This window comes from Chelonia mydas, chromosome 3 (genome assembly GCF_015237465.2).
Source record: "Chelonia mydas isolate rCheMyd1 chromosome 3, rCheMyd1.pri.v2, whole genome shotgun sequence".
Classification (NCBI taxonomy): Eukaryota; Metazoa; Chordata; order Testudines; family Cheloniidae; genus Chelonia; species Chelonia mydas.
The window spans coordinates 137908540-137930447 of record NC_057851.1 but is presented as its reverse complement, the minus strand read 5'-3'; the positions used below and the strand labels follow the sequence as shown (position 1 = coordinate 137930447).

Genomic DNA, 21908 nt, shown 5'->3' with positions numbered 1-21908 from the left:
GTTTTGTGGTGTGCAGGAGGCTCGGGGGGGGGGGGGGGGGGGGGGGGGGAGCAAGGGCATGGCAGGCTCAGGGAAGGGGGCGGGAAGGGGTGGAGTGGGGGCAGGGCTTGTGGTAGAGCCAGGGGTTGAGCAGTGAGCACCTCCTGCACATTGGAAAGTTGGCACCTGTAGCTCCAGCCCTGGAGTAGATGCCTATACAAGGAGCCACATATTAACTTCTGAAGAGCCACAGGTTGGCCACCCCTGTACTAAAGGATTGGCAACAATGTGATTATTGGGTAAGATCTGGGTTATATATTGATCTGGGTGTGTGGCTGATCCTTTGGGATCAGAAGAACCTTTCATGTAATGAAATTGGTTGTAAAGAACCACTCATCTTAAAGTCTATAGCCTTTTTGGTGGTGATAAAAGGACTGGAATGCCTAAGGAAACTGCCGTTCTGACTTCTTGTTAGCCAGTGTCGTAAAACAGAAGTTTACTTTTGTTGCTAGTTTGGTATATCTTAAGGGAGAATAACCACCACTTTTGGAGTGTATCTGCCCTATTTCTTAGCAGTTTGTCCTGAATTTGGTATTCTCAGTTTTGACCCATGGAGGCATGGTGACGGCCACCTGTTCATTAACGTACCTATCAGTGAAAATGGCCGCCTTGATAGTGATTAACTCGGCCAGAAGAACAAGAGAGCAGCTCTGATATCGCATCCCCCTCACAATATTCTTTTCAGACAAGACCACATCCATAATTCATCCCCAAGGTAACCTCTCTGTTTCACATGAATCAATGGATTCATCTTTCAATCTTCTACCCCAAGCCTCACCAAGACAATAGGGAGGCTCTGCTACATACCTTAGATGTTAGAAGAGCACTGGTCTTCTATCTTGATAGGACAAAGGCCATCAGGAAGTCCCCTAGACTTTTCCTCTCTATGGTGGAAAGATCCAAGAGCTGAGCAATATCAGCCCACAGACTCCTTAAGTGGGTCTCGAATTGCATCAGACAGTGCTACCAAATTCATAACTTGATCCCATCAGACTCTAACAGTCCACAAAGTCGATCTCATCCATTGCCTTCTTCAAGGATGTCCCTATCTCAGAGATCTGCAGAGCAGCGACATGGATATCAGTCCACACTTTCACAGAACACTCTACGATCATTGGCACTGGGATTCCACCTCTAGTGCCAACTTGACACCAAAGTCCCAGCCCTCCAAGAGAGGTATTGTTTGGATGTCGCGTACAGTGGAGCACCCATATGGCCACTACTGGAAGAAGTCACTCACCCTGTACAGTAACAAAGGTTCTTCGAGATATGTGTTCCTATGGGTGCTGCCTTCCTCCTCCTCTACTTGAGTTCCCATTTATGACTCTAGGGTAGAGGAGGAATTGAGGACGGTTAGCCCGTGTGCGCTGGTTAGCCTTGCGCTGTCACAACTTGTGCTGCGCCACATGTGTGGGCCCAGTAAACGCGGCTACCGAAGTTCTACTATCAGCAGCACAGGGATGCATCTACAGTGGAGCGCCCATAGGGACACACATCACTAAAAACCGTCGTTACTGTACAAGGTGAATAATTTCTTCCAGTGATTGTATTGCCAAACTCTCTTACAGATAGTAGACTACAGCAACTAGCTTAATTTGATGCTTCAATTTACAGGAACGTTCCAACTTTACATTTCCTGATGTATGAAATCACCATTAGCCTTTCTATAGCAAAAATATCTGAAAACCAGGTCATCCTTAATCTTGCCTTAATAAATTGTGAATTTAGAATATCTATTAAAATATAACTTTTTGGATTATTTTTAAACATGACCAACTGGGATGCTATGTTCCCTTTTTAGTTCACTTGTGTAAATGTTCTAAATTCAGTTTTCATATTTTTTTGTTGTATAGTGGTTTTTCCTGCGTCTTACCAAACAAAATTTGGTTGGATTTTCTTTAATTGGTAAATGGATTTTCATGACAGGTTGGAATTATCGCACTGTTTTTACGCTATCAAATCCATGTTCTCTTCGATTGCAGAGGGAAATGGAATGCCGATTGCTTGATGATTGATGGACTGCTTTCCCAGTTAGGAGATCAAGTTGAGAAATTGTGGCGAAGAGATGAAGGAGGAACTGGGAAATATCCCCCTGCTAGCTTGCATGTAAGTAGGACTTCTTAAAAAGGCAAAAAAATAATGATTTTACAAAATATTTGGTTAATTTTTCTTTTTTCATCACAGGCGCTGCTTGATCTCTATTTGTTACAAAATATTGAAGAAACTTACAAACATGCAATTGTATCCTTTTGACAGTGTTGAGAGAGATTGAAGATATAACCACGCAATATATTTGCATTTAAAAGAATGTTTCTTGAATATGTGTGTGAGACAAAAGTTTAAGAAATTAATGATAAAACACAGTAGCATAAACAGGAGAATTATCGTATTTTGGACAGAATGAGCATAAATTTAGGATTAATGTACTTGAATAATTGTTTTCTTTCTTATACTTTAGATTTTTCATTTTAATGGCTTCATTAAAACGACATGATTCTGTAGCAAATAAAGGAAGTTATTCTTAGGATGTGATGCCTGCACCAAAATTATGAGACTTCTCTGTTCTCTGAAGCAGCAACAGCTATCCAATACTATTTACGGCAGTACACATTCTTGCTGAAATCAGCAATTCTCCAGCACAGGAAACAATGTTTGCCTCTGTTCTACTGAAAACGCAGGCACAGGGACTATTACCCAGAGAAAGGAGAAAGTGATGGAGAAAATGCTTAATTTTTAAGCTGCTAAAATATATAAAACATTTGCCTTTGCCAAACTTTGTGTGTTACTTAACCTAGGTAGGAGGGGACAGTTCGGATTTTAGATACAGCAACTTCACACCACAGTTGTTTTAACCTGTTAACTAAATAATTATGCACTGATCAGAGGGAGCAGGTAGAAACTAGGAAAACACAGGATGCACAGGTTCTTTACAAACCCAGTGAATTTTTTTTTATTTATGGCATGGTGGGAAAGCTTTCTCATTCATATTTAATTTTTATTCTCTACACAGCTGAATTCACTGTTACAGTAGAACCTCAGAAATGGAGGTTGTTCGTAACTCTGAACAAAATGTTATGGTTGTTCTTTTAAAAGTTTACAACTGAACAAGGACTTAATATAGCTTTGAAACTTTACTGTGCAGAAGAAAAATGCTGTTTTCCCTTTATTTTTTTAGTAGTTTACATTTAACACGGTACTGTACTGTATTTGCTTTTTTATTTTTTGATTTTTGCTACTGATTGTGTACTTCCTGTTCCAAATGAGGTGTGTGTGGTTGACTGGTCAGTTTATAACTGTGTTCGTAACGCTGAGGTTCTACAGTATTTTCAAGTCTAAGAATTTGGTCACAGTATGATTAAAACTTGTAACTGTGTCCCTGTTCTAAAGCATTGGTATCTGAGGCATTAGCTCAATCATCGAGATACGGTTAAGTCCTATATACAACATATTTGTGTGACTGGCTCCTTTACCTTGACTATTTTTCAAGTAATGGTGAAGCTATCCAGAATTCCATAGCAGTTTCTCTTAATAGAAGTACAGGATTCTTTTCTTATGTGAAGTTAAGTAAGAGCAGCTCAGTTTTATCACAAAACAGGAGTCCTACATTTAGTACAACTAGGAGTGCAAATCCCTGCTCCATCACAATAACACTACCATTCCATACTTGTGCAGTAGTGTTCTTTTACTAAAATGGGAAAATATTCCAGCTTCTTTCAACACTTATAAATCAAAAGTAGGTTTTTATGTTAATTCAAAATGCAGCTTTGGGATTAAAACCTGGGTTGGTGGGTTACAGTGGGCTGAAAATTGCAAGACAACTATTTTCTGCTTGTAATACTTATTTTTGTTGTTACCTTCCCTAAATTTATGTAAGAAACTTCCCTTCTTGCAAAGTTATTAGCCTTAATCAAGTACTTACTGTCAGACAATTTATTTGCTGTTAGATATCATGCATTCCTTTCCAAACAAAACAGAGACTTCATTTGACTCCTTCCCAACTGCCTTTGCTATCCCTTGGGGTCTGGTTAGACTTGTTCAAGGTTTTTGGCTTTTGGATCACAATGACTATGAGGTAAATAGTTTACTTTAAGATCTATATAAAGATGCAACGTTATGGTCTCAAGATGAACTTAGGGCATCTAATCACTAGTCAAGGGAGATAAAGGGCTAGAACCTTTACTGTTTAAATATTGTTAATGCATAAATTTAATGGAAACAGAAAGCAACAATAAATTATACTCTGAAGTCTGATTATAATTTAGTTTTAAATGGAATAGTTGTAGTCAATCTTATTTACACATATTTGAATTTTCCTAGCTACATGATTCATCAAAGCACTTGAGCAAATTTCCAAAGATGGTTTTATGCAGATTTAAATGTTTAAAATATAACCGAGGACTCTGCACAAAAAATGAGGCAAAACTCTGTAAAAGTGACTTTTAAACCCAACACAGATTTAAATTGTGTATGTTTTTAATACTTTGGTTAATTCCTTACCTGTGATATTATAGCTAATATAGTATGCTTTTCAAGTTTGGTAGAATAATTTACACAGCAACTGCTAAGAAGTTAAAAGAGCAAGTTTCCAAATTTATCCTCAGTGAGTAGTATTAAAAGGACATTCTCACTGCTGCCTCCAGAGACTGTGAGACCAAATTGTCAAGAATTAAATGAAGTGCAACCCAAGAAACAATCAACTGAAAGCCAAACAGAAGTACTGAAATGACTAGTGAATAAAGTGCTTAGTACCATCAGTGAAATTTTGATAATTTCATTTGGTTGCAGTCATATGTGCATAAAATTATGGGTGCTGTCACTAGCAGTTTAGATGACATACAGGGTTTTTCTTAACCCGGGAACTTAAGAATTGCTCATTTGAAACTGAAATCATATTATGTGGTTAACTGAATCTGTCTTCTTTCCAATTACTTTATTAAATTAGATTGAAGGGCAAATATATGTTTCAAGTATAAACATACTATTACTTCTAATGTTGTAAATGCACCTGAAAGATGTTTGTTTTCACTTGGGAAGTTTTAGACTTTTTGTTGTAAGGGTTAAGTGTGTTGATAGTTTTAATAACTTTCATTTTCTAACTTCTGCAGAGTTCATTGGCCCTTTTATTTCATCCAGCTACAATCAAAACAATGTCATGGCAACATATGAAAATTATTCAAGCCTTGATGTGCCAAGGAGAGCACAGACAAGCCCTCAGATACATACAGATGATGAAGCCATCAATGTCAAGTAGCAGTGAAGTTGCACTTCACCTCACTGTTTTATTGTTTAATAGGTAAAGAAATAGAAAATATATCCTGATTAATATGTTAGTCTAAAAACTATACAAAAAAAAATAGAGAACAGATTGTGGCTTTCATTGTATATTTTATTCAATCTTTTAGTGTTTAGTTCTTTTTTAACACAAGTCATGCATCTCTTGCTTGATTAAAATTGTTGATCCAAGTGTTAATCCTCCTCTGCATTTCAAAAATTAATTTCAGGTGTATGGTGGAGGCTTGGAGTCTTCTGCGGCAGCACTCCACCAGGTTAAATGTAGAAGAGTTGTTAAAACACATGTATGAAGTCTGTCAAGAGATGGGACTAATGGAAGATTTGTTGAAACTACCATTCACAGATACTGAACAAGTAAGCATGGGCAAGAATGAAGTCTTAATCAGTTGTTTGGGAAAAGGAAGCAGAACTCTAAACAATTTTGTTTCTCTTAGGAATGTTTAGAGAAGTTTTTGCAAACCAGTGCTGGTATCCAGAATCACGAGTTCCTTTTAGTCCATCATCTACAGCGTGCCAATTACATCCCTGCATTACAGTTGAATCAGTCATTGAAAGTTAATCTCATGGTAAGCTTCAAATTCTGTTAGGGTGGGGTAAATGCATTATGTATCATTTCACTGAATGTTAATTGGTATCATGCTGTAAAAATACTTAGTGCCTACACTTTTAATATATATTGTATGTTTTAAAATGTTTTATGCCGTTCTTTTAAATATTTAGAATAAATTGCCCAACATGAAATTACAACAAAATTTAACACTTAAAGTACTTTTCAGACACAAACAAATTCAGAAAGTAGTTTTAGATAAAATTAAATGTTACAAAACAATCCACATTCTGTATTTGGAGTAATCTGTTAAATTGAATTCTAAGGGATAGCTTCTACTGTTTTTTATATATGCATGCAAATGAAAAATTTCAGTAGATCTCAGTGGTACCAAGGTGTCCAAACTACATAGTTCTGCCATTAGGCTTCTGCACACTGTATCTTGGAGTTTTTGCTGTGTGGAAGGTTATCTGATCCCTGCTTCTGCCAAACTTGTTATATATTTTAACACTTATCTGTACCCAGTACGGGAGGCTTATTGAGGAGATTGATGGCTAGTGTTCCCTTTTCTGATTGGCCAGTATAGAACAAACGGCCTCCTACGGAAAGCAACATGCACTTGCAATGTAACTCTGATCTATATTCGATTTAAAAAAATAAAACATGCATTAGCTTAAACTGTAGTCCTCAAACTGCTTAGCCAACATGTATGACTAAGAAATGCCAGTTTTTGTGTGTGTGTATATTAAAATAAACACAAACTTTCAAGGTAACGTGTATGTAATATGCCTTTTGCTTCACTGAAAGTTACACCACTTTCCACGTAGTATGAATAATTGTCGCAGACTTTGAAGGAAAAAAATATAAAAAAATAAAATGAAAACATATAGTCTGGCTTGAAGGGTGGAACTTGATCCTCTGTGTCCAATATGTATAAAAACCATACACAAACTTAAACACCCTCAGATGCTGCAAATATGTCAGTTGTTTGTATTAACAAACATTTGTTCATAATTAGCTGATGTGCTTTTAATTGGTTGTTCATTAGAATGATCGTGATCCTCGTTTGAGAGAGAGGTCAGTTGCCAGAAATTCTATATTAGACCAGTATGGAAAGATCCTTCCTAGAGTGCAAAGGAAGCTGGCTGTAGAGAGGGCCAAGCCTTACCACTTATCTTCTTCAATTCTGCGAGAAGGTGAGTTTTGCTTAAGAATCCATGAATGATTAATTTCTCTTGGTTAGTGTTCAGAGATTTGATTTTTTTTTTTTTTTTTTCCCCCTTTCATTTTTAGTTTCAAGACCCAAGCCATTGTCAACTGTGGCAAAACAAACTACTGCAGGGAATGTGCTTACAAGAGCAACTTTCATTAATAATGTGCTGTCTAAAATTGGAGAGGTCTGGGTGGGAAATGAACAGAAAAGTGATTTCTCACAGTATGATAGGTAAGAACTCCTATGTTACCGTATGAAATTGCTGTTCAAACTACTAGGACAAAAAAGAAAAGGGACAGTGTAGTGCGAGAAATGACTACTTTGTTACAAGACAGATTAAAGTTATGGAAATTAATGGTGTCTGAGTTGTCTTCTTAGGAACTTGTGATACATGCACTGGCAAATTCTTGTATTGATAACTGCTTTGAAGTCCATTAACCCTCACTTCTGATAGAAAAAGGTGAAAATGACAGTTTTGGGAGTTTAAGGTTGTGGGAAGTGTAGTCTGTTAATTCTGCATATCTGACTTCTGGCTTTCTCTTTCTAAATCCTCATCTGAAAATGTTGTAATTTTTTATTTGTTATGTTAAAAGAAACCTAAGTTTGCAGAGTCAAGCATTCAAAAGTTAGGAAATGCCAGTTTTAAGGTTCCCTGTGAACCTTAATTCAGCTCCCTTGTGCATCTGCATTGTTGTTCTTTAATTACATGATCAAATACAATTTTTTCAAAGGCCATCTGCCTCATTTCAGCCCAAATAGTTAGTTTGGGAATATTATAAGCAATTGGAAAGTGGGGTCTTATAATCAGAAGTGTTGGGCAACTTCAGCTAGAGGCAACCAACTCCAGCTATAATAATTTTTAATCCAAATACCCACTCACAGAACCTACAAGTAGTAGTCAATTATATTCTTCTTTCATTTGCAGTCCTAGAATTGAAGAACCACCACCTATGGCACTGCCTTTCCCTGATACAGAACTACCTGATCCATTTGTTGGCACTCCAGTTACAAAGTCTTCGCGTAAAAGTTCCAGGTATAGTATATCTTCGGACTAAGTATTTAGAGTGGGTGTGGGAGTATGCTGAATTGTTGAGCAGTTTCCATTCTCAGTGCAAGTAGCTTCAGTTTTACCTAGGTGCTCTCCTGAAAGGAAATGGTTAATGGAAGGCTTGCCACACAGTAATGTCCCATGTAGACAAGCCCATAGTTTAAGTTGTCTTCATAACTATTCTAGTCCCTGTTTTTTAGCCTTTTCTATTCATAACATTTCTCATTTTTGTTATTTAGTTCTGTGATCTCTGGGGGAAAAATGTTTTTAAACCTGTGGGTTAAAATCTGCTCTGACACAGTGGTATAAATTTGGAGTGATTCTCAAAGTCAGTAGCTTTGTACTGTATTTATGCCAGTATTAATGGGAAGAGGATTTGCCCTCTTTATTTACAAAATACTGTGGATATACTCATGGCAGGGGTAGTCTTTATAGATAAACATTTAAATTGTTAATATGATTCACAAACTTTATCAGTCTTTCCACAATGGTCATGATTTTAAAAATGATTATAAAATGCAAAGGAACAATAAAATGACACTTTCTTAAATAAAGATGTAGAAAAGACCATTTATTTTTGAATCCTCAATTAAGGAGAATAAATATTTTTCATGTAGTACTGTGTCGTAAGCTCAGTAGGTCAGTGTCAATACTGTAGGTTGGAATACATACAACCTCTTCTTTTAATCATCTGACTGCCAAGGAGAATCCTTTTCTCTGATTGTTCAGTTCATACCGTTTTTCCTCCTGCTCAGATCAGAATAAGATCTCTCTTTAATTTGCTTAGAGGCATATTTGTCAGTCATCTCTTCAATGCTTTAAATTTGAGGTGCATCTCAAAGTATTCTTCAGGTTACCGCATATGGGAAGAAGAGGATAGAGAGTGGGGAAAGGGGGGCTGGTAGAGTGAAGAGGAATGGGTAAAAATAAAGGGTGGGGCCAGAGTGGAGTTTGTCATGGATATGAAGAGGATGCAGATGAAGGACCTGGGTTTCTGAGAGTAGGAAAAAGAAAAGGAGTACTTGTGGCACCTTAGAGACTAACAAATTTATTTGAGCATAAGCTTTCATGAGCTACAGCTACGAAAGCTTATGCTCAAATAAATTTGTTAGTCTCTAAGGTGCCACAAGTACTCCTTTTCTTTTTGCGAATACAGACTAACACAGCTGCTACTCTGAAACCTGAGAGTAGGAAGAGGAATAAGAGGATGAAAGGAGATAGAGAATAGAAGGTTAGAATGGAGGGGGAACAAAAAGGAGAGACTCAGTACAGAGAAAGGATTGTCTGGTGGTTAAGGCTAGACTGGCAGTCAGGAGAGCTGGGTTACATTCACTCTCTCTCTCTGCTTCAGTTCCCATTTGTAAAATGGGGATAATATTTCTCCTATCTTCAGTTTAGATTGTAATCTCTTTGGTACAGAGACTGACTGCCTTTGCACAATGGAGAGTCAATCTCAGTGGAGTCTTTTAGTGCTAATGTAATGCAAACGCTTAACAGTAATATAATATTAGTAACAGTAATATAGGAGAAACTCTGAGAATGTTTTAGACAGGTGGTTATAGGATGTTAGGTAATGTGCCCAGCTAAAAGTTGGGCAGTACAACTGCTGTAGCTAGTTGAAGGGAACCTTACCTGTTACCTTTTTTAAAAACAAAAAGTGTTTTCTAATCAGCCTGTTTAACGAATGTTCTGGGACTTGTAATTCACGTGAGTGGATATCTAATACTACATTGTTGCCTTTGGAGAAGTGGAATTTCCTCCTACAAACACTTTTTTTTCTCAGGAGGGATCATTTCATACATTCCCACACAGCTGCTTGCCAAAGTTGTGAGATTTTGTTTTGTAATTGATAAAGAAACAAAATGGCAATAGAAGCAATATCTAGTTAGGCCTCATTGGTGTGTAGTTGCATGCTGCGCACTATTAAGGCAGCTGTAATAATTCAAAAAGTAGAGTTCAAAATATTCTAATCAGGTCACATCTCGTAAGCTATCAGATCAGCTTATATGAAAGCAACTTAATTTTCTGTTTTCACATTTTAAATTTAAAATAAGAACATAGAACGGCTATAGTGGGTCAGACCAAAGGTCCATCTATCCCAGTATCCTGTCTTCTGACAGTGGCCAAAGCTAGGTGCCCAGAGGGAATGAACAGAACAGGTAATCATCAAGTGATCCATCCCCTGTCCCAGCTTCTGGCAAATAGGCTAGGGACCATCCCTGCCCATCCTGGCTAATCGCCGTTGATGGACTCTATCCTCCATTCATTTATCTAGTTCTTTTTTGAATCCTGTTATAGTCTTGGCCTTCATAACATCCTCTGGCAAGGAGTTCCACAGGTTGACTGTGTGTTGTGTGGAAAAAAAACAAAAACTTCCTTTTGTTTATTTTAAACCTGCTGCCTGTTAATTTCATTTGGTGATCCCTAGTTCTTGTGTTATGAGAAGAAGTAAACAACACTTCCGTATTTACTTTCTCCACACCAGTCATGATTTTATAGACCTCTATCAAATCCCCCCCTTAGTTGTCTCTTTTCCAAGATGAGAAGTCCCAGTCTTATTATCCTCACATGGAAGCTGTTCTATATCCCTAATCATTTTTGTTGCTCTTTTCTGAACCTTTTTCAATTCCAATATATCTTTTTTGAGACGGGGCAACCACATCTGCACACAATATTCAAGATGTGGGTGTACCCTGGATTTATAGAGCGGCAATATGATATTTTCTGTCTTATTATCTGTCCCTTTTTTAATGATTCCCAACATTCTGTTTGCTTTCTTGATTGCCGCTTCACATTGAACAGATGTTTTCAGAGAAATATCCAGTGACTCCAAGGTCTCTTTCTTGAGTGGTAACAGCTAAGTTAGACCCCATCATTTTATATGTATGGTTGGGGTTATGTTTTCCAATGTACATTACTTTGCATTTATCCACATTGAATTTCATCTGCCATTTTGTTGCCCAGTCACCAAGTATTGTGATATCCTTTTGTAGTTCTTCGCAGTCTGCTTTGGACTTAACTATCTTGAGTAGTTTTGCATCATCTGCAGATTTTGCCACCTCACTGTTAATTTCTTTTTCCAGATCATTTATGAATGATGAATAGGATTGGTCCCAGTACGGACCCCTGCTGGACACCACTCTTTACCTCTCTCCAGTCTGAAAAATGACGATTTATTCCTACCCTTTGTTTTGTATGTTTTCACCAGTTACCAATCCATGAGAGAACCTTTCCTCTTATCCCATGACAACTTACTTTGCTTAAGAGCCTTTGGTGAGGCACCTTGTTAAAGGCTTTCTGAAAATCTAAGTACTCTATATTCACTGGAATCCCCCTTGTCCACATGCTTGTTTGAAACACCTTCCCCCCTTCCCCCCCCAAAAAGAATTTTAGTAGACTGGTGAGGCATGATTTCCCTTTACAAAAACCATGTTGACTTTTCAACAAATTATGTTCATCTGTATCTGACAATTTTGTTCTTTACTATAGTTTCAACCAGTTTGCCCAGTATTGAAGTCAGGCTTACTGGCCTGTAATTGCCAGGATCACCTCTGGAGCCCTTTTTAAAAATTGACATCACATTAGCTATCCTCCAGTCATTTGGTGCAGAAACTGATTTAAATGATAGGTTACAAACCACAGTTAGTTCTGCACTTTCACATTTGAGTTCCTTCAGAGCTCCTTGTGTGAATACCATCTGGTCCTGGTGACTTATTACTGTTTAGTTTATCAGTTTATTCCAAACCCTCCTCTAATGACACCTCAATCTGGGACAATTCCTCCAATCTGTCACTTTAAAAGAAGCGCTCAGGTTTGGGAATCTCCCTCACATCCTCAACCGTGAAGACAGATGCAAAGAATTCATTTAGTTTCTCCACAATGGCTTTATCGTCCTTGAGTGCTCCTTTAGCATCTCGATGCTCCAGTGGCCAAACTGGTTGTTTCTCAGGCTACCTGGTTCTGATGTACTTAAAAATAATTTTGCTATTACTTTTTGAGTCTTTGGCTAGCTGTTCTTCAAATTCTTTTTTGGCCTTCCTAATCGTATTTTTACACTTCACTTGCCAGAGTTTATGCTGCTTTCTATTTCCTCACTAGGATTTAATTTCCACTTTTTAAAGGATGCCTTTTTGTCTCACACTGCTTCTTTTACTTTGTTTAGCCATGGTGTCGCTTTTTTGGTTCTCTTACTATGTTTTTAAATGTGGGGTATACATTTTAAGTTGAGCCTCTGTTATGGTGTCTAAAAAGTTTCCGTGCAGATTGCAGGGATTTCATTTTTGGCCGTGTACCTTTTTAATTTCTGTTTAACTAACTTCCTCATTGTTGTGTAGTCCCCTTTTCTGAAATTAAATGCTACAATGTTGGACTGCTGTGGTGTTTTCCCCGCCACAGGGATGTTAAATTTAATTATATTATGGTCACTATTACCAAGTGGTCCAGCTATATCACCTCTTGGACCGGATCCTGTGCTCCACTTAAGACTAAATCAAGAATTGCCTCTCCTCTTGTGGGTTCCCGGATTAGCTGCTCCAAGAAGCAGTCATTTAAGGTGTCGAGAAACTTTATCTCTGCACCCCATCCTGAGGTGACATGTACCCAGTCAATATGGGGATAGTTGAAATCTCCCATTATTATTGAAATCTCCCATTATTATTGAGTTTTTTTTTATTTTTATAGCATCTCTAATCTCCCTGAGCATTTCACAGTCACGATCACCATCCTGGTTAGCTGGTTGATAATACATCCCTACTGATATATTCTTATTATTTGAGCATGAAATTACTATACATAGAGATTCTATGGTACAGTTTGGTTCTTTTAAGATTTTTACTTCATTTGATTCTACGTTTTCTTTCACATATAGAGCCACTCTCCAACCAGCACGACCTGTTCTGTCCTTCCGATATATTTTATACCCTGGTATTACTGTGTCCCATTGATTATCCTCATTCCACCAAGTTTCTGTGATGGCTATTATATCAATATCCTCATTTAAATCTTGGCAGATTGCTGGATTTGGTGGTTCGTCCTGTTCCTCTGTGTTCTCCCTCATTTGAGAGTAATTGGCAGACACCATGTAGAGCTTCTACTTCATGTACTATATCCAGTCCATTACAGTCAAACTCACGGAGCCCCATATTGCACACGAACATTTCAAGAGCATCAGAGTTGAATTTGTTGGAGACTCCTCTTGTGGTTAAGGTATGTAGAACTGGTAAACTTGAAGTATTTTTAAATTTCTTTTATGGGGAAAAAAAACACCCCACAATACATAATGCCAAGCATGTAGGTATTGAATTGTTGGATCTCCCATATATGCATTTTATTTGTATGTACCTAATTCCATTAGAAGCAATATGTGGAAAACCGACTTAAGGAGAGGAGTATTACAAAATGATAAAATTATGTTATCTATTAACAGTTTATACTTTACCAAATAGCTTTATAAAACAAATTTATTTTTATTGACGTGCACGCAAGAGTGCTGAAATGGGGAATGTCAACATGTCCAAATACTTATTATGCCAGTTATGGAATAACTAGCCCCTAGGGGAAGTTTATTTTAGCCCCTAGTAGCTAGTTTGACTTAAACTCCTAAGCCTGATGGTTTATATCCCTTATATTTTCTTCTCCTATCTACTGTAACTGTAGACGTTTTTATGCGTATAAATGTCAGTCTGTTTGTGAACTTCATTAACCTCATGGCCTCAACGGTATCTTATGACCGTAAGTGCCATTGTTTCATTATTCATACATACTTTTTTTTTGTGTTTACAGTTTGCTGCCATATTTGAATCTCTCTCTCTGTTGAATAATGAAAGTATGAAGGAACTTTTGATTTATCTATTTGATGCCGTTCTCTTTGTACTTTGTCATGACCATACTTATTTGTCTTTGTTCTGAATTGCATCCTCAATCTTAAATATCTCTTCATACAGATTACTTTCCATATATTTAATAATTTTCATGACCCATCTTTCAATACCCAGTTCACACAGCTTGTGCAGCAGTGATGTTCCATGAAATTGACACTTTGCATGTAGTCTTCAGTTCAGAGATCAAATTAAGATGTTTATTCCTTTACATAGAGAGCTAAAGCTTTGGCCACATCATCTGCTGCTTCTGGTTTCCCTGGGTTTACTCTGCAATCTATTTTGAGATCCAGTCTTCGTACCACACCCATAGCAACTCCTTCTGCATCTTCAGGAAGATCAATTACTCCTCCTCTACGGGCAAAAGAACCCAGAATTTCATTCAGGGAAGAGAATGCAACTTCCAAATGGACAGCTGGGGTAAGCTGGGCTACAGTTGGTGAAAGGGAAGTGATGGTGGAGAGTTTTAAAGCTTTGTAGATTGCAACTTGGTGTATGTTTTTTAAAAGCTTATGCAGTATGTCATTGTAGATTGTTCAGTGTATGTTATGTGTGTATAATGGCAAGTCAAAGGATAAGCAAAAATTAACTCAGAAATCAAAAACTATTGTAATGGTAATAGAATTTATGCAAACGGAGATTCAAGTATAATGAAATAGCGCAATGACCTTAACAGTCCTATCACAAGTTTTTGGACAGGAAATACAAGCTGCTCATCCACGTAAATTCTTTCAGGAAATTGCAATCTATGTACCACTGAAAATATTTCAGTTGTATAGGAAGAAAAAGGTTATACAATCATTGGCCAGCTGTTCTTTAATGGTAGAAGTACGGAAATTAATACCGTTACAACCTGGCCTAGTACACAAGTGGACACGGTAGCTGGGTCTCACATTCTTCTAAGCCAGCTGAGTCTGGGGTAGTGTCTAATCACTGTTTCTGGCTCTGGGACCATTTGGCATACCCTTGAGCTCAGACCTCACATCTGACTCCTTTCATCAGACTGTGGGATGCCACCATCTAGCTGTCCTAGACCCCATATGGCACCTGCTGATCCCCCCAGTCACTTATACATGCTCCACCATGCTGTGATCACTTAGCTTCTAGTTTAACCCCTTCAGAGATAATATGGTGGGAAAGAAGGAACACAGGCTTAGCAAAGGGATTTCTTAACCACAGAAACTTTACTATTAAAGCACCCGAGAGTTACAGATTTTTGAAAGCAACAGAAGTCCTGGGAAGTACGCTACTCACATCTGATCTCGCACCTTCTGATAGTCTTAAGTTGTCAACATTTCAGGCTGGCAGACTCCCTCCTGGCTGCTCTCTCCTGCTAGTCCTTATGTTTGGCAATGGTCACACCACCTGCATAGAGCAGAACTTTGCTCTTAAGTAAGGTCTCTTATCTTTCTGCCATGTACCCTGCTGAGAATTTTCTTTCTCTTCCGCCCATGCTACTTGCCCCCTGTAGATAAACCATTGTTCTGGGGGCAGGTGAGCTAACAGTTAAGACAAGCAAAATAGATGGCCTCAGGTTGCAGTCTTGATGGGTTCTCAGTGATAATCCTTCAAAAAGGTGTTAAGTATGTTTCCTGGGCAGGGAAGCTGTCTGGAATTCAGTGCAATAGGCTTACCTCATGGAAGTTCAGATTTGTGTAGTCACACCTTCTTGTCAACTGTTGGGAATGGGCCACATCCACCCTGATTGAATTGGCCTCATTAGCACTGCCCCCCCACCCACCTACCCACACACTTGGTAAGGCAACTCCCATCTTTTCATGTGCTCATAGAATCATAGAATATCAGGGTTGGAAGGGAGCTCAGGAGATCTAGTCCAAACCCCTGCTCAAAGCAGGACCAATCCCCAATTTTTGCCCCAGATCCCTAAATGGCCCCCTCAAGGATTGAACTCACAACCCATGGGTTTAACAGGCCAATGCTCAAACCACTGAGTTATCCCTCCTACTGTATATTTATACCTGCCTACTGTATTTTTCACTCCATTTGTCTGATGAAGTGGGTTATAGCCCACGAAAGCTTATGCCCAAATAAATTTTTTAGTCTCTAAGATGCCACAAGGACTTCTCATTGTTAGTGCTAAAATCTTCACTCATAGTACAACAGAGATACAGATATCTCAAACAATATTCACCATAAAAAGAAAAGGAGTACTTGTGGCACCTTAGAGACTAACCAGTTTATTTGAGCATGAGCTTTCGTGAGCTACAGCTCACTTCATCGGAGCTGTAGCTCACGAAAGCTCATGCTCAAATAAACTGGTTAGTCTCTAAGGTGCCACAAGTACTCCTTTTCTTTTTACTAATACAGACTAACACGGCTGTTACTCTGAAATATTCACCATGAGTTCTTGGAAAATAATATGCCAATTCTGGCTTATTTGCAACTAAAGCCTAATATCGTATCCCCTGCAAGAAGCCCAAGTTTCAGGAGACCATTAAAACAAGGCTAGAAATACTAATTACAAGAAAGGCCACCTCTGAGGGCCTGATCTGTGCATGGTGTAACATTGTTACTGATGGATCTAGAAGAGAAGACTGGAAAAATGGGGGAAGGATCTAAAAGCAGGTCTCACTTTGAAACAAGTGTCTGGAAAAAGGCCAAAATTTCATTTATTTGTGTAACCATTAAGGAAAATTATTACAGAATGCTTTATCAATGGTATCTCATTCCATTTCAACTAAAGAAAATATAAACAAAAGAGTCATAAATTCTGGAGAGGATGTGAGGAAATAGGGACCTTTCTGCGTATGTGGTGGAATGTCCTGAAATGATATTTTGGAGAAAAATAATAAATAGAACTTTCAGGATAACTAAAGTTATGCTACCAACCCAAGGAACCCATACTGGCTCTATTAGGTTACTATCCGAAGGAGGTTATTGATCTGAGGAAGGATCCACTGATGATACAATTCCTGCTAGCAGCCAAATGTGCAATAGTGGCATGGAGAATTGAAGTATGGGAAATCATTTCAGTGGAAAAAAGAGACAGTCTTATATCCGTATCCAGTAGATTTTATAATATATGGCTATCATTTCTGGAATTTGAACAGAATACACAGATAACAGGTTGACCAAGCACAAATGGTCTTTTAAAGGTAACAAATACAAGTCATGAATAAGATTTATTAATACTTGTATGGAGAGTTCATATATGTTAATAATTTATTTTTAAATCTCAATAGTGGAGTATGGTCACTTTTTAATCAACTTGTTCCAGACTGTAAGACTAATGAACACTGAAACCTTTTTATAATCTATATAAAATGGATATTAATTAAAGTGACATTGTCAAGTAGACTAGGGCCAACCTTAATGTGTAAGGGAAGTTCCCTCTTTTTGAAAACTTGAAAACAGTAGTGGGTTGGAATATGAGAATCAGAAAGTGAGACTACAAACAGAAAATAAACTGAAAAGGAGTACTTGTGGCACCTTAGAGACTAACAAATTTATTTGAGCATAAGCTTATTTGAGCATCCGATGAAGTGAGCTGTAGCTCACAAAAGCTTATGCTCAAATAAATTTGTTACTCTCTAAGGTGCCACAAGTACTCCTTTTCTTTTTGCGAATACAGACTAACACAGCTGCTACTCTGAAACCAGAAAATAAACTGACCACAGTTCACTTTAACCCTCCAAGCTGACTGAAATCAGTGAGTAAATATTGTAGTGAAAAGTCCACTCAATTTTTAAACTCTAGTTTTAAAAGCTAAAATGGTATTAGTAACATGGTTAAGAAATAGCTTTAATTGTCAGTATATTGACTATGTCCAAATATCAGAAATAAGTTTCATATGTCTTTATTCCCTGGAAGAATTTGGGTTTCATTTATGACTCTAATTTATTTGGGTTTTTTTTGTTTTAAATAAAGATGCTGGGAGATGATAAAACAAAACCCCTTGTAGCTTCATCTGAACATAACCTTGGAGTTCAAATGGAGGACACTTGGTCTAAGGACAGAGATAAAGTTTCTCCCTTTACTTTGATCTGTCCCGAGGAGGATCCTGCAGAAATGAATGAGTCCTCAAAAGGTATAGCAGGAGATGTCCTGGAGAAAATGGAAGTCAGCAAAGAAACTAGTAATTTTTCTGCCAGGTCAGACCAGACTACCTTGGAATATCATGATGCAAGATCACCAGGTGACTTTGAGGATGATGTTATCTTCATAACTTCCAAACCAGCTAATTCTTCCGACGAAGGTGTTGCTATCATACAGGAAGAGATGGAGGAAGAAGGCAGTGAGGTGGTCAAAAGTGAGCCTTTGCAGTTTGAACAACAGACTTCTTCAGAGCTGGAGAAAGAAACTGGTATGTGTTGTCATGTGGTCACTTAAGTAATCTAATTAAATGACCATTTGGGTGCTCTTTAAAAGGTTAAATGATAATTATAGTGGACAGTAGCTAATATTGATATAGTGTGCTAGACCTCCATATTTGAAAAGGTCCTTCCACTGTAAGCCTCTATTTTGAGGCATCCTTAACTTTCTCATATGTTGCGTTTTGGGCTGACATTCCTTGTGCTTAGTCTCAGCCAAGAGGCAACAATTTCTTATTTTTGAAAGCGGATATTTCTAGTTTGGGTTTACGTGTGGGTTTTTTGTTTTGTTTATTTTTGTTTTGTTTTTGGTGTTTGAGTATGAAAGACTTTTCATCAGCTGCATTTTTACCCATTCTTTGACGCTTAGGATTAAACAGTTGCTTCAGATTTGTCATAGGCTTAGTCCCCATTGAGAAGGCCTTTGATCTGTTTGAAAATGTTGATAAGTTAGACATATTTGAAAACATCATACTGGGACTGTATAGTAATCTTTTCTGTCTATTGAATTGTATCCAAGATAGGCTATTTCTGGTAGAGACATGCAAGTGTCCATCTGTTTGTGGCATGGAATCTTAAAATTGCTGTGTTCACACCAGTGGGTTATGCAGTCAGGGATTAATGCACATAGTGTATTTGAATGGAAAGGTTCTGCAGGGTCTGGGGGGCTGATTTGTCGTCAGTGAGGTGCCTCACTCCTATGTCTATGTGAGCAGCAGAAGTTCTCAACTACAGTCTCCACTTATTTACACAAGCAGAGAGGAATGATCCAGGTCCAAATATCTGTAATAAAATAGCTCAGTGACCTTAACGATCATTTGTAGTTGGACAAGAAATACAAGATGTTTTTGCAAGCATAATAATCACTAGGTAATCTTTACAAGAAACCTTCTTGTTATGTTGGGCTGTGGTGGAAAGGGTTGTGTACAATTGCAGTATAAATGTGATATTTTATCACTGGCAGCAGCAGAAGGTAGTCTGTGCTGCTTCTACTTAAACCATTTTGTTTAGTCCAGCAGTGTGATCCTAATTCAGGTCACTGAGAGTAATATGAAGAGGGAGAAAGCAGGCACCCAGACCAGAAAGAGGCTAAAGAAATGCACAAAATGAAGTATGACAAGACAGAAATGATAGTGGTGTTCAGTGGTTTAGCCTGGCAATGCATTAGTTTAAGATCAAGCTTTATCCCTCGCTCAAGTGCCAAAAGCATTTGATTGTGCTTCTCTCCCCTCCTACCTTTTGGGGATGCAGGGGAGTGAAAGGATGTTACTAGCATTACCCACCTCTGGGGAGACCAAAGTCAAGCCCATCTCAACCAGGGTGTTCAACATTATGGAAACACAAAAGGGCATATTGGAAAGGTCTCTGGTAAGAGGATGGAGAAGAAACAAAAATAAAAGTTATGGAGATAAATATCCAAAATCCAAAGAAAGGGGAAGAGGTGGACTTTATCTTTTGCTCTTAAAATTAGAAGCTTTTGTTTGAAGTTTTCAGTAGCTAATCCAATTTTTCTTTGACTTTTAATAGTCAACCACTATATACATCTTTTCCTACCCCCTAAAATTTTGTCATTCGTTCATTTGTTGCCCTTGAAAGAAAAATAATACGAGGGCAAAGGTAACAAAATATGACATCAAATTATACGGTAATGGAAAAATACTTCTCAGCAGAAGGTTCTCAACCACTTGAAGTACCTTCCAGCCCTACATTTCTATGATTGTGAGAGAGAGATTAATTTCTATTGTAGTGGGAGCAATAACTCAGACTTTTTGTGCATTTAAATCTCAACCACAGCAATGTATTAGTAGATCACTTTTTTGCATTTTAAATAAGCAAAATAATGAAGCACATAATAAGGTTTGTAATTTAAAATCAGTTAAACTTTTTCAAAGAACTTGAGTTGTGTTTAATGCAAGTTATTACCTGTTGTTCAGCTGTTAACAATGTTTTTCCTAGGGTTTCTGGAAAGGACAGAAATAGCGTGTCCTACCCTTCCTGAGGAGGATATGTTGGTGTTGAATCGCTTAAGCATCTTTCAAGTTGCTGGAGTCTCTACTTGTTTGTCAGCCGGTGAAAGGTAAATATGTAAAAATAAATAATTTGGGTATACAAATGAGTGCCATTTGGCTTTCTTGTACTTTAAAAGCTCTATTGTCTTAAGTTCAGATTGGTTCTCTGCTATTTTACTTTCATAACCTACATCCTATCGGGGTTCCTTGCATCTTCCTGCATAAACATAACCTCAGTGGTTAATAATCAAACATTAACTCTCAGAAAGACAGTCTTCACAAAGTACTGTGGTTACAAACTGGTTAATTCAATCATGAAGTTATTTAAAACTGTCCCAATTTGAGTCTGTTAAACTGACACTCTGTACTTGAAAGTCTCACTTCTGTCTGAAAATTGTGTACCTCATGTAATTAAAAGTAATATATAAGGTTCCTATGACTGAAAAGTTTTCTGGGGGATTCCTTCAGTTGGTTTACTTTTGTGTATTTTGACAACATTTTATACAAAATCAGTTTCCTTAAAATATATATCTTGCTCTCTCTGAATTAAGTATTTCATTGTATTGAAAAGTCCTGCAAGTACCTAAGCACATGTAGGAAAATTGAATAATTTATGGTAACTTTATTGGTACAGACCTTATTTTTTGTACAACTTGTTCTAAACTTTTGTTATAGTAGTTACATAAATAATCGTTCTGCAGAAAACAGTATTTTTATTACTGTCATTTTTTTTTTTAAACGATGAAAACACTTAGAGTGAAGGGACATTTACTACTTGAATCATGCCATTACTTAATGTATGTGTGTAGTTAGTTACAATGAGACCTGAGCTGAATGCTAATATTTTGGGGTAGGGAGTTCCAATTTTTGTTCTGAATGTGTTCTGTTATGAGCATGGACATGAGTATTTTAAAACTAGAACAAAACATTTTTAAAATGCATACAGAGGTTCAACCTCTTGTTTTTCTGTTTACAAAGTGAAACTGCCACTGAAGAGTCCAAGATGCCATCTTTATCAGAAGAAAAAGAGCTGCCTCTCACAAGATCACAGGCTTTGGAGGCATCAGGAGCAATTTCTGAATGTATGTATGTTTGGTGTGTTTAGCAACAAGTGAAAGTTTTAACTGTTGAGTTAAGGTAGCTGTAGTTAGGTGCATAAAAAGTATTTGAGCTGCCAGGGTTAAATGCACAACTTACCCTGTTACTCCACACTTAACAGATTGAAGTGAAGCTTGGCAATGCAAATTTTTGTCAACTTAGAGCTAGAATATACTTATCAAAGAACCTCTGTTTAGAGGAGGCAGAGTTAACACATACATTTTTATTGAATTGGAGATTTAGGAAAATTGATAGAAACAATGAATTGTAATATGTGCATAGCACACTGCTGCAAATAGTACATCTTTGCTGCAGAATTGAAATCAAGTGTGCAACGGACACACGCTTTAAACACCCTTCTAACTGATGGCAGGGGGCTTGGTACTCAAGCTGTAGGAAAGAAGTAGCAAGGAGGGAAGGTGTCTGTACAATCACTTTCCCTGTCTCAAGTGTTG

General features: G+C 37.6%; 1 protein-coding gene across 2 annotated transcripts in view; it reads left to right on the top strand.

Annotated features, from left to right (window-relative positions):
• The window catches only part of AHCTF1 (AT-hook containing transcription factor 1), an 82797-nt gene that overhangs the window by 49285 nt on the left and 11604 nt on the right, over window positions 1–21908 (top strand). For both annotated transcript variants that reach the window (XM_037895371.2, XM_037895372.2), the window contains exons 18-31: window positions 2022–2145; window positions 2224–2280; window positions 3965–4111; window positions 5145–5332; window positions 5541–5685; window positions 5766–5897; window positions 6927–7074; window positions 7172–7322; window positions 8017–8124; window positions 13149–13344; window positions 14232–14435; window positions 17904–18339; window positions 20303–20423; window positions 21334–21437. In XM_037895371.2, coding sequence (XP_037751299.1) covers window positions 2022–2145; window positions 2224–2280; window positions 3965–4111; window positions 5145–5332; window positions 5541–5685; window positions 5766–5897; window positions 6927–7074; window positions 7172–7322; window positions 8017–8124; window positions 13149–13344; window positions 14232–14435; window positions 17904–18339; window positions 20303–20423; window positions 21334–21437 — 2261 coding nt within the window. The remainder of the gene's footprint in view (window positions 1–2021; window positions 2146–2223; window positions 2281–3964; window positions 4112–5144; window positions 5333–5540; window positions 5686–5765; window positions 5898–6926; window positions 7075–7171; window positions 7323–8016; window positions 8125–13148; window positions 13345–14231; window positions 14436–17903; window positions 18340–20302; window positions 20424–21333; window positions 21438–21908) is intronic.